We start from the raw sequence: 12,739 nt of genomic DNA on the forward strand, positions 1-12,739 counted from the left end.
TGGCATTCTAATGGATTGATTGTAGATTTCTCTCCAGATTTTAGCAAGTGCAACAAGAGACTTTGAGCATTGAAGTCCAAAATTACCATACTTTTGATGACAACAAAGAAGGCTCGTACAAAAACATGAGAGTATGTATGAAATGATGGAAAATGGGATGGGGATCTTTCTTTTGATCCACTTAAACAGACGTATATGGAGATTTATATGGAGCAAAAGCAAAACACTCATCGTCAGTACAAGGATAACAATTAAAAAAAGTTGAACCAATGTAAAAAGACGGAGAAAGTCTTCAAAACAGTTAAGCTGAAAATAAAAAAGATATTGAATTTCAACTTGGGACTTTGAAGTTACATTATCAAAGATATCCTCAAGGTTTATAGTGTAATTTCACGTTATGTATATTAGTTTTCAATTGAAATAAAGTCAGCACGCTTCGATGCCTAAACTCATTTATTCCCTTCTACTTGTATTTACTTCTAAAACTAAGTACATATTCATAGTAGTTTATATTACTATAAATCAATAAATTATTCATAAAGTAATATAAATGTTAAAAAAAATGTAGGTCATAATTAATATGTAGCATTAATAATATTAAATCGATTTAAATATATACTAACCTTTAAGTTATAAGTTAATAATCAATTCAATGGATGTATCTAATTAATATATATATATATATATATATATATATATATATATATATATATATATATACAATTTATAAATACTAACTAAAAACTTATAGACAGTATTATATTATTGTTTAAATAGTATAAACTAATAAGTTGTCCTTATAATATGTTTAATCAATGTTTTTTTTATTAATTTGTTTAGTTTAACCAAAAAATGGCATATAAGCCATACTTTAAAATCTGCTTAATTAACAATCTCCACCAATAATGCCATTATGGGGGATGCAAGGCGCCGAGGATGAAGTCCTGCAGTAAAAAAAAATAGAAAACCTTTATTAATTTTGAGCCAAAGTTTCTCAGTTACCCCTTCGTAAGTTAAAGCCTCCTGCTCCATCTCTTGATTGCACACACCCTTCCCTTCTGGAATTGAAGCTTCCCGCATTCCACAGCCAAAGCTCCCTCCTTTGTTCCCCTTCTAAAGATGAAAGCCCCCTTCTCAATCATACTGATACCGCCAGGTACCACACCATGGCCCATTAATGTTGTCCAAAGATCTAATCTCTTCATACCAATGCAATGTTTATTTCAGTTTGCTAGCGGTAATATATTTTGCCTGCTGACTAAAATGGTAAAAGATTCCCAACCATGCACCTCTTTTAATTTGGAAAGAAAGATGTTAAATCCATGATTAATTCTCTAGCTCACACCCAGCAACATGCATTATCCAACATCATCAAGGAGGCAAAAGATAACAAGGAAGAGAGGGTGAATAAGGGATTGAGATCTCAAAGGAGAACAATACCAAACTGATGCCTTTGATCCCATAGAATTGAATGCATATTGTTCTATTTGTGTTTTCTTTCAAATATTTTCTTAATGTATACTCCATCTGATTTAACACATGTTACCCAACCAATATTAGGATGAATTGGTAAAGTTGTTTAAACAATTCATTGCAATCATTAAATGCCTGAGTAACCTTTGGTATGCAACTGCAGTAATTACAGTTAAACCCATGAGAAATTGATTTGCATTTTTAAAAAAAATGTTAAGAATAATTCCTTTCAGATTCTGCAGATACAAATTATTGTAAGTGGACAATAGTGATTTTATCCTCATAGCACTTGGCCATAACATTTCTTTTAAGGTTCCTAGAAAAAATCCATTTCCTACTAGCTTTGCTAAAGCTAAATTTGGCAATTTGTTTTATGAACAAATAATATATTTCATTTGCTTGGTCGTAGATCATGAAATGTCTTTGTCAATGGCAAACATATGGTTGTCAGAGAATATGAATATTGGCAGAAAAATGAACCTACATACTAAATGAAGTAAAGTGCTAAGAAAATAAAAATAGATGGGGTTATCTCTTGAATTAGCAGAACCAACTATCAACTTTGTGCAGCCATTGTGAGCTCCTACTTAATATATTCTTATTGATTTATCGATGGACAATGTGATGTCTCTTGTTTGCCTCCTAAGGAAAACAAATATTCAAGGCAAGACTGAAGCCATATATCTAAGTCTGGTACACTTCTGAGTTTGCATTTTCACACTGATATCACCATCATCATATTCTGCTAAACCAAATTACAGTAGCCATTTTCATGGATCTATTATCTCTCCATTGAACTCAATGCAAGTTCATATCACTTTAGTTAAATATTTCGAATTCACATTTACTATGTTAAAAAGAATTTTCTTTATACCTCACTCTTATAACTCTAATTGATTCTACTTCACTAACTAGATAATAAAATTTTCATCTTTGATCATATTCATAGCTTAACCTATTTTCTCTTATTTTGTCATTGATTGGAGCTACACCTAATTGCTTCCATGTAGTAGTGCCATTTTTATTCTATCCTATTAATAACCACACACATCAAGTTTCTCAAATCTCCACATAATTCATACATTCAGTTATTTGTTTTCCCTGTCACCAGTTAGCACTACAGCACCTAGGGATGGTATACAACGCCGAACTTTATCATGAATATAATTGGTATTTTAATATATGTAAAGGATACGACTTTAGAGGAGACTCTTTTACGTAATCATAAATTCACACTTACGGTAGCAATAACACTAAAAATCATATGTCCTTTGTCCAATTGATACCATTATTAGATGTACATTCATTTACAAAAATCATATGTCCTTTGTCCCTCGTAATAACTACCTAGGGGTTTTATAAGCTTTGTACCAAAATCATGAATCTTTCCTTTTTCTTTACAACTTGTTTCCTACAAATCAAGGTTTAAAATTTCCAACCATACCGGATTTTCGATTTATGACCAAAACGATACAATTTTCGTACTGCATCATACCATGTGACCAAAAGGTCACGGGTTCGAATCCTGGAAACAACCTCTTGCAAAAAACAGGATAAGGCTGCGTACAATGGATCCTTCCCCGGAACCCCGCATGGCGGGAGCTTCGTGCATCGGGCTGCCCTTTTTTTAATCATACCGTACTAACACGATTTCAATATTTTTTAAAATATAAAATTTATTAATTAAAAAAATATTCTATAAGTATTTGATTGCTATAGATGTTTTTGCTAATATTTTGTCTCCACCTTCATCCTTCAAGAGATTTTTTCCTTAGTCTATGTAACAATCCTTAGTCTTGTATATTTTGTAAACGGATGAAAGAGGAAAAGAAATAGATGAAAGAGAGAAAGAAATTATGGGAGGAAAAAGAATTAATTATCAAAATAAATTTTTTAAAAATAAGGAAGAAAATTAATTGTCCTAAATCCTATACTCTAAATCTTATAAATATCCTAGAATAATAAAAGAAAAGAAAAGAACTTAAACCTAGAAAGAAGCCTCCGTGAGGTCGCTTCTACCTCACGACTCCACCTAGGATGTGGTCGATGCCAAAAGTGTATCGGTACTGGTCTTTCACGTTGAAAGGGTATCAGTGTCCATTTCGGGCAATACAATCGGCACCCAAAGCTACAACTAGGTAAAGAAAGTGTAAAAAATCATATAAAAAAATTACAAAATAATTACCTTTCGCATGTTTCCTTGGATAGAAGGAAAGAGAAACAGAAATTTAAATTTTAAAACTTTATTTGTTAAAAAAAATAAAAGAAACATAAAGCAAAAAATAAATTTCAAAAGAAAAAAATGAATTTTTAAGCTCAACTTTGAGCTCCAGACACAAAAATAGTTTCTATCCAATTGGAATCAAAGAAATACAAAAGAAAACTAGAAAAATGTTTCCCCAGTCTTTTCTTTAAGTCCAACTTTTTCAAATAAAGGAAATGGAGGATAAGTGCCATTAGGGAAACTATTTTAGCTCCTTATTTCCTTCATGCTTTCCTTCCCTCATGGGAAACAAACCCTTAAATTTCATTGGTTAGTTGTCTTATCAAATAAATAGCATCTATGCTTGAACTTCTAGAGATGAAGCTGAATTTATTTTCTTCAATACTATATGTGATATGTTATTCTCTCAATTATCCTTTCTAATACTTTTAAGGCCTTACTCATCAACTTAATCAAAAATATCATATTGTCACCTTCATTCTCACACCTCGACCATCTTATTAATCCTCAAAAGTTTGATGTACCAATTAAAGGAGTGGCACCGTCGCCATCTGTCCGCTTGTTGGAAAACGAATCATGCTTTGGTTGGTCCAACAATGTATTCAATGCTCATCTCAATATGCTCCACGTGTTTTCCTACTCTCACCTTATGCATTACTACCACACAATAGTTCAAATGTGCAGCATGCTTGGCCAAGCCATCCAGTCTCTAGTCAACAAAATTCTGCTCCCAAACAACCATCTGGATGCTTTAACAACAGCAGGCTCACTTTAATTTCCCATCGATAAATTAGGATGAAGCTACCAAATGCATGATTTCATACCTATCTAACTGAACATTGTAATGCCTACTTTAGCACCCACAGTTGTTTTGGCCAAAGACTTTGGCAGATGATTGTTGCTTGCGCTTGCATCACATCACTAGTGATGTAACTTAGAAGTCTTGAAATCTACCTAAAAATGCAATTTGAAGAGTATGCAATAGTCCTCAAAATGCTATCTCTTGTACATTTGTATTAATTCAGTAGATTAATCTTGATAAATTGACTATAAACTTTAGGTAGTTATTTTCTTTCTTAAACTTGTTTCTTCAAATTTTTAATGCATTGACTAAATAATTGTTAGTCTTATTTTCAGAAGTAAACAAACATAGTAGGAGGAGGTTAAAGGAGAAATCTCATTCAAATTCATCCTAGCACAATTCAAGCATCAGGAAAGCACATTTGCAACTGAAGACCAATACTCAACACTAAGGCAATCTCTACATGGAAGAGAGCCAATATGAAGGAAGAGGACGAGCGAAGGATGAGGAGCACCTCAGAACTATGGAAAGAAGGGGCCAAATGATCCCTTGACCTGCTCAAATATGGACGAATAGAAAGGAATGGAACACAAAAATGGTAAAAACCCAATATATCATTTCTTCATCACCGTTTGTTGATCATCATCAAACGTCACCACTAAGCCATCACTGAATCATCAATAATCATTGTTGTTGGCCATCATCAGTGTCAATCAAACCATTGTCAACTATCACTGATTTATGGCAAATTCATCATGAGATCAATACCGACCCTCGGTTTGACCAAGGACAGCCATGGATCGTTGTACCATGGGAGAACCATGATGGCAATGTAATCCAATTGTCAAACTGCTACAAAGTGCCAACCATTGTTGGACTATGTCGAACCACCATTGATTGTCAACCTCTTGCCACATTTTCAAAGAGTGGAGAACATGTTGAATGTTGAAGGGTAGAGTTAAAAAATTTCATTTCCTCCCCTTCTTCTACTCTCCATTGAGTGAATAATTTTTTAACACTCCTCTCCATCTCTTCCCCTCTGCCTCCTTTCATCCATCTTCATCTCCAACCTCCCTCACTCCAAGTAGACATAGCATAAAACTTGCATGGGTCGTAGCGATTTCTTGAGACCAAAGCATAGTTACATTCCCTCCCACTCCATAATAAGATTCATTCATAGCAACTACACAACTCTCAATTGAGGTTGATACAAACAACTCATTAAGTATCACCTTTATGATTTTGATTATATATGAGAGTATTACAAATGTTTTAAGCTTAAAAATTGAATATGATGGAAACTCGATCATCATTTTAAGTTGCTTCAGCATGATTTAATATTACTGTGTATTGTGTTATGCAACAATACATGGGCATCCTCCTTTAATCAGTAGTTAACCTAAATCAAATCCAAAAGCAATAGAATGCTCACAGATTTGCATGGCCCATAAAATGAGAAATGGTTGAGTCCTTTTATTGTAATGGCACAACCTGATAAATGTGGATCAAAGCCATTCACTTGAAAAAAGTGCAGCCCCTAGCAGGTAATCGGTTGTAAATGAACCAAACATTCGTGAACAAGTTTGGTGTTCTGCTTGGTAAGAGCATGTTTATGTTCATTAAATACACAGAAGATCAATTAAATAAACAAGCTTGAATAGCTCGTTAAACTAAACGAACAAGCTTAAACACATGTGTTTAGCTCATTAACGTTCGTAAACAACGTTTATGAACAACGTTAAATAAAACTCTTATCAAGGTACTAAATAAACAAAAAAACTTTTAAAATGAACATACAAGTTTGAATTATCAAGCTCAATAATTAATCAAATAAGCAAAAGTTTCAAACAATTAAACAAGTTTGAATTGAGAGTTTGATAACATCTAAACGAACCAAGCTCAAGCTAAGCTTGAATCAAGCTCAAGCTCATAAAAAATAAACCAATCAAGCTTGAACAATCATTTCAATGGCTTGGTTCATTTTAGGCTTGGTTTGGCTCGGTTACCTTATCAAACAAACTTGAAAACCTCAAAACTTGGCTTGGTTTGGCTTGTTTAGGCTTGTTTACAGTCCTAAGCAGGTTACTAAATGTATAACACACTTGATGGATGTGAATTGATTCTTAGCGAGAACTCAAAAGGTAAGCATGCTTAATGTGGACAAATTTCAAGATAGGCAACCTCCTTAAAAGATACTCGTTTTAGAGCCAATTTTAGCCATTAAACATAATAGTGAGAACAATGGTACAGGATGTCAATCAAAAAAGACAAACAATACAACAATTTGGTGAATACAATGTGCACAATTTTGCATCAAAGCAGGATGTCTATTGTAGGTGTGTGGTTCATTAGCAAACCAATGGACGTGGATAGGCCTATGACAACCCAGTTTGGTGAGGTTAGGGATTGATGATTAGGGCAAATGGCCCAAATAAGGAGTTATTCCTAAAAGCTTCTAGACATTAGGGATAAGAATGAATTGAATCAATTTGGTGAATACAGTGTGCACAATTTTGCATCAAAGCAGGATGTCTATTGTAGGTGTGTGATTCATTAGCAAACAAATGGATGTGGATAGGACTATTACAACCCAGTTTGGTGAGGTTAGGGATTGATGATTAGGGCAAATGGCCCAAATACGGAGTTATTCCTAGAAAGCTTCTAGACATTAGGGATAAGAATGAATTGAATCACATGTTGCAATATTGAAGCAAAAGGTGATAATCCTAACCCCGGGAGCCTCCAGGACTGCCCATGCGATCGGGAATTGAGGTAAATCACGAGGAGCTTCGGCCAGCACAGTGACCTTTGCATTGGGGGGTCAAGTGACCATGATGCATTTCGCATACGCAAGAAATCAAACTCATGACCTATTACAACAACACCACATGCAAATACCAACAGCTCGTGAGGGCCACATGTTGCAATATTGAAAGTATGATTGGGCTATGGATATAATATGTATCAAATGAATCAAGTATATACTCTCAATTATAAGATGAGTTTTGGTGGAATATTTTTTACAATAACTCCAAAGTTAAGGGTGCTCAACATGGAGCACTTCTAAAATGATTGACCTTTGAAGAAGCTCATTACTTGAGGGCCAATTTCTAACAAGAGACTAAGTCATGAGATTGATAGCATGGGATGTTAGTTAAAATAAATAATACCTCGGCCTTATTGAGTACATGATGTGTTACAATTTAATACCAGAGTAAGTCTACTCAAGTAGGTGTGTGTTTTGAGGAACCAACAAAAGTTGACAGGCCTATAATAACCCCATTAGATGAGTAATGAGGATGAACAGTGAGTGTTGAGCCAAATAACTTGGATAAGATATGACATTGGGCAAGCTTCTAATTAGAAGGCAAAAAATGAATTGCATCACATATTTATGTGAGGAAAATGTGACTATGTTTTCAATGCCTTTAGGTGGAATTGAATTGGTTCTTAATAAAAATTCCAAAGATAAGTGCAGTCCGCGAAGAAATTTTTGGATAGGTACCACAGCAAGGAGTTTCTCACTTTAGAGTCAATTCTCATCCTTGGACAAAATCATTAGATCGATGCTATGGAACGTATTCTTGGCCAAAAGCAGACAATACAGCAATACCCATGAAGAGTTACAATTTGTTGGCCATTTTCATAATCGCCTATTCTATAACAGGCTAATATAATGGTCAATATTCAATGGATGTACCTTCTAGGAATATGAGGCAAATAGCAAACTCAAATATAAACTTAGCTTTTATGACACTGATAATGAACAAGTAAAATCCTCAAAAGAATAAAGATATTAAAGCAGAAATAGTACCTGAGAGTATTGTGAAATAAGCTTAGCCCATGTAGCCTTCTGTTGTGATTTTGCTGCCCGTTTCATTGAATTTTCAACCGAGCTGAGGCCAAGATTCCTGGCCTCCTTGGTTGCTCGTTCTTTAATAGGAGAAAAAAAAAAGAAGGGAGACAGAAAAAAGGTTTAACGAACAAAATTCAAGAAATTCAGCATCTCGTGCCCACAGGTATCTCATCCACGCAAACAAACAAGCTCAAGAACCCACCTCGGGCCAGCGACTGGACCACGTGGCCAGGGGCATCAGCCGGCTTCCCATCACGCGTTGCAGTAGTGTCCGCTCCAGGTTGATCGGGGTTCAACTGCTGGTAGTCAGCGGCTGGCGCGGCTTCTTCCCTGGGGGACTCCTCCCGCTGCCCCTTGGGCGAGACTCCTGCCTCCTCCTGAAGGTCGAGCGCGGATCGCGCCAGAAATCACATCAGATAAGAAATCGTAAGATCGAAAAATTAGAAGGGCGAGGGAGGGAAGAACCTTTGATCGTTTCGAGGGCGGGGGAGTCGCAGGTGACGGGTCAGACGAGGACCGTTTGGAGGACGACACCGAGCTCCGCCGTGTCTCCACCATGGCTCACAGGTTCTATCTCTTCGCTCTTCTCGGTCCTTTCCCACCGCCGGGGATTAGGTCGAAGTAGCGCGATCGAAGAAGGTGAGGAAGGATTGGGGTTCGGCTTGAGAAGGAGGTAAAGAAAAAGGTTGCGTATTTGTAATAATTGTTAAAAAAAAAAATATGTATTCATGTTGGTAATAAATTTTAGGGTTTCACTTGTCACCTTTCCAAAAACTGAAATTTTACTTTGAAACATATAGTTTTATTTATGAAAGATAAGGGTGTGTTTGGTTCGAGTATAACTAAGGGGGTGTTTTTAATATTAGATTTTAAATTATTTTTATAGTTTTAAAAGTCTAGGTGTATTCAATCTAGATTTTTATAAGTTTTATAGGAATCTATTGGTATCCAAATTAGATTTTTATAGAGTTTGAAAAAGTTGGTATTCAAAATTGACTTTTTTTAAACTCTATGAAAATCGGTTGGTATCCAAAGTTTCAATAGATTTTCATGAATTTTTTTAGAAATCCTTAGATATAAATTTTAACCAATAAGAGCTCTGCAAAATACTTGATACAATTTTAAAAATAAAATAAAAAGTCCTCTCCTCACTTTGAGATTTCTATAGATTTCAAATCACTTTAATTTTTTACAAATAAGTCATTTCTCTTTCCGCTCCTCGATTTTGATTATTTCATTGATCTTAAAGGCTCTGCTCTTGTTCAACCTCTCAGCGGCCTACATCAACCTCTCGGTATGTATTTCATGTGAAGTTGAGAATCCTCTGAAATGTCATTCTCCGAGTTATAACGATAAAAGAATGGATCGAAACGGCTAGAATGAAACAACAGCCACTTGCAACATTTTCTCCGGCAACAACTCACAGCAACGGCTCACGACAACGGGTTGCAAGCGGAGATTTTTTCTCCGGTTGCTCATAATGGGAAACAATGAGTGTCATCCGGTGCAACCTGCGGTGCGCCGGAAAGGAGGAAAACAAATAGAAAAGTTGTTTGAGGCGGTCGGTGATGCTTCCGCCGGCTACTTGTGAGTAGGTCGAAGTCAAAGTCAATTTGGACAGTGACACTGTGCATAAAGGGAAGAGAAACTTGAAACGTTAGGGTTTAATATAAAATATATATATATATTAATAAATTAAATTAATTCTCAACTTAATTAATAGATAATTTAATAAAATCTAATGAAATTCGACCAAAAATATTCTATAAAATTTTTTAAATTTTGAAAATTCTTAAATAAAATTTATATGTTTATTTATTTTAATAATATTATTACTAATCAAATTTATCAATTCAACATTTTATTAAAAGTTTGACCAAATTAAAGGGTTGGCCAACATTTTAGATCAAAACTATAAATAAAAATATTTTAAATTATTATAATATTGTTGGATTTAAAATTATATTATTAAAGTTTTTTTTTTAAGTAAGACGTTATCTTCTCTTTGCTTTTAGCCAAAACAAGATAAAAATATAAAAAGTTGGAAAAAAAATTATAGGCAAATACACTATTTATTATTTTATTAAAAAAATAAATTTAATTAGGTATTTTAGGTTTTCTTTTAAAATAAATATCGTGCGAATACACTTTTCCAATATTGAATACACCCCTTTAAATCCCCAAGTTTCCATGAAATTTATAAATGTCGGTAAAAGTCTTGCAAAAAAAGTCTATAAAAATCTATTGAATTTTTTTTACAACTATATGAGATTTTATAAAAGTCAATAAAAATCTATTAAGAGACTATTTTCATGATTCAAACTCGTGATCTTTTGGTTACATGGCAACAACTTTACCATTGCAACAAGGCTCCCCTTCATTTTTATTTTTTTAAGTATTTTTTACAATTTTTCCCTTTTTTTTTTTTTATTTTTTTACATTTTTCTCTTATCGGAAGGTATTTTTTGTAAAAAAATTCTTTGCATGCCCCTTTTGCTGATATGTCAGGCATGGAACATTACTCATAAATCATCAATTATCTAAACCAAACAGGACTTTCGTTGATAACATTGGATGGATAATCAAGGTTATCAAAGATAACTCCCAACCAAACGCACCATAAGTATCATTATTAATATCGTAAATAAGTTTATAAATGGGTATTTGTATTTCTTTTTAACTTGTAGGTTCTCATAATCCATTCTTTTCGAACCTCTTTTACTCATTATATATGGAATTAATCTTCACTCAATTAGTTTTGATTTTCTATTAAACAAAAAGTGTTTAATGTCTAAGGATGTCTATATCCCATATAATTTTAACACTCAACACTTTCTTTCCATGTCTTTTTTCCCAAAATCTAATATAGACCTAGACTGAGTTGGTCATGATAGAATCATCAAATTAAATAAGGGTCGATTTATGATGAAATCAAAAGAAATATCCTTTCACATAGTAATTTCTCTATAAATAACTATGAGGTTGACCATATGAAACACCCGAGGTATGATCTTTTGCCAAATATAGACTTAGACCCATCTGATGCACTTCCAAATTGCATCATTCTTATTCTCGACACTCAATCTGTTTATCATGCTTAACTTTTTTAGATTCTAAAAACTTTTCAATTACTAATGATTTTTATTTACCAAAAGTTATTGATGGACTTAGACACATTTAATTCACTCTAAATTTGCATCATTCTGCTCTAATTAGCACTCTCCTAAATCTTCCTTGCTCAACTTTCCTAATTTAAGACCTTTTCCAATTAAATATTTTTTAGTTAAAAAGTATTCATCTACTTAGACCTATTTGATTAACTCTAAACTTTTATCATTTTACTTATGGCACTCTCACTCAATTCTTCTTATTCAATTTTTTTAGCTATCAATAACTTTTGACCAAAAGAGACACATCTCATCACTTTGAACTTGCATTATTCTATTCTTGAGGATATCCTAAGTCGTACCATGCTTAACTTATTTGCCTTTGAATCATTTTTAGTTTTTAATGATTTTTTGGCAGAAAATATTGGATATAGTTAGACATGTCTAATTCACTTCAAACTTGCATCATTTTGTTTCTATCACTCTTTTGAGTCTTAACATGCTCATGATTTTCAGCCGCATCAGCCATCAATGACTTTCAAGTATCCCTACGACTGTCCTAAATCGATTGTGGATTTTTCAAACAATTAGAACTTTGCCTACCACTATATAAAGGATGTTTCAATCGACTAAAGAAGTCCTCACACTCATATAAGGATGTTTCAATCGAAGGAAGCACTCCAATTCATTGAATATGTTGAATCAAAATTAGAGGAAAGGCACCTATTTGATAATCCAAGGAGAAATGCATGCACTACCAATATATCATCTACATGCGGGTCTAATGTATGTTGAACAAAGATATTAGTTATTTAAGTTTCAATCTATATGAATAAGCTAAGTGAATGATGTTGATGTAATCATCATTCATATTAACTTTACCTACCTCTGGTCAAAGTTGACCAAGCTTAGTTGATAAAGCTCAGTGTGATTCGAGATTGAGTTTCGATATTTGATCAATATGTTAGTTGGTAAAAGGAAAGTCCAAGTGGGTCACAGTTGACCGAGTACTTGACAGTCGAAAGTCTAACAGGGAGTTGACATGAGAAATGAAATCCTAGCAGGTTAAGGTTGATCGGATGTCAGGCAATAAGGAAATCTCGACAGGTCCAAATTGATTAGATGTTAAGCAACGATGAAGTTTTAGTAGTTTAAAGTTAACCAAATGTTAGATAACGAGAACTGTCAGCAGGTCAAAGTTGATTGAATATTGAGCAAAGGAAGTCTTGGTAGGTTTGTTGGTTGCTATGCGAAATATCATACCGGTTCCCCTGTAC

The 12,739-nt window shown here is 33.9% G+C and overlaps 1 protein-coding gene across 1 annotated transcript in view; it reads right to left on the reverse strand.

Moving 5' to 3' along the window:
- LOC121993256 overlaps positions 1 to 9,031 on the reverse strand; it is a 39,729-nt gene extending 30,698 nt beyond the window's left edge. The window contains exons 1-3 of the mRNA XM_042547982.1: positions 8,821 to 9,031; positions 8,558 to 8,732; positions 8,314 to 8,432 (exon numbers count right to left, since the gene is read on the reverse strand). Of these exons, the coding sequence (XP_042403916.1) occupies positions 8,314 to 8,432; positions 8,558 to 8,732; positions 8,821 to 8,913 (387 nt within the window). The 5' untranslated portion in view covers positions 8,914 to 9,031. The remainder of the gene's footprint in view (positions 1 to 8,313; positions 8,433 to 8,557; positions 8,733 to 8,820) is intronic.
- Positions 9,032 to 12,739: the final 3,708 nt, after the last annotated feature.

This window comes from Zingiber officinale, chromosome 6B (assembly GCF_018446385.1).
Source record: "Zingiber officinale cultivar Zhangliang chromosome 6B, Zo_v1.1, whole genome shotgun sequence".
NCBI classification, from domain to species: Eukaryota; Viridiplantae; Streptophyta; class Magnoliopsida; order Zingiberales; family Zingiberaceae; genus Zingiber; species Zingiber officinale.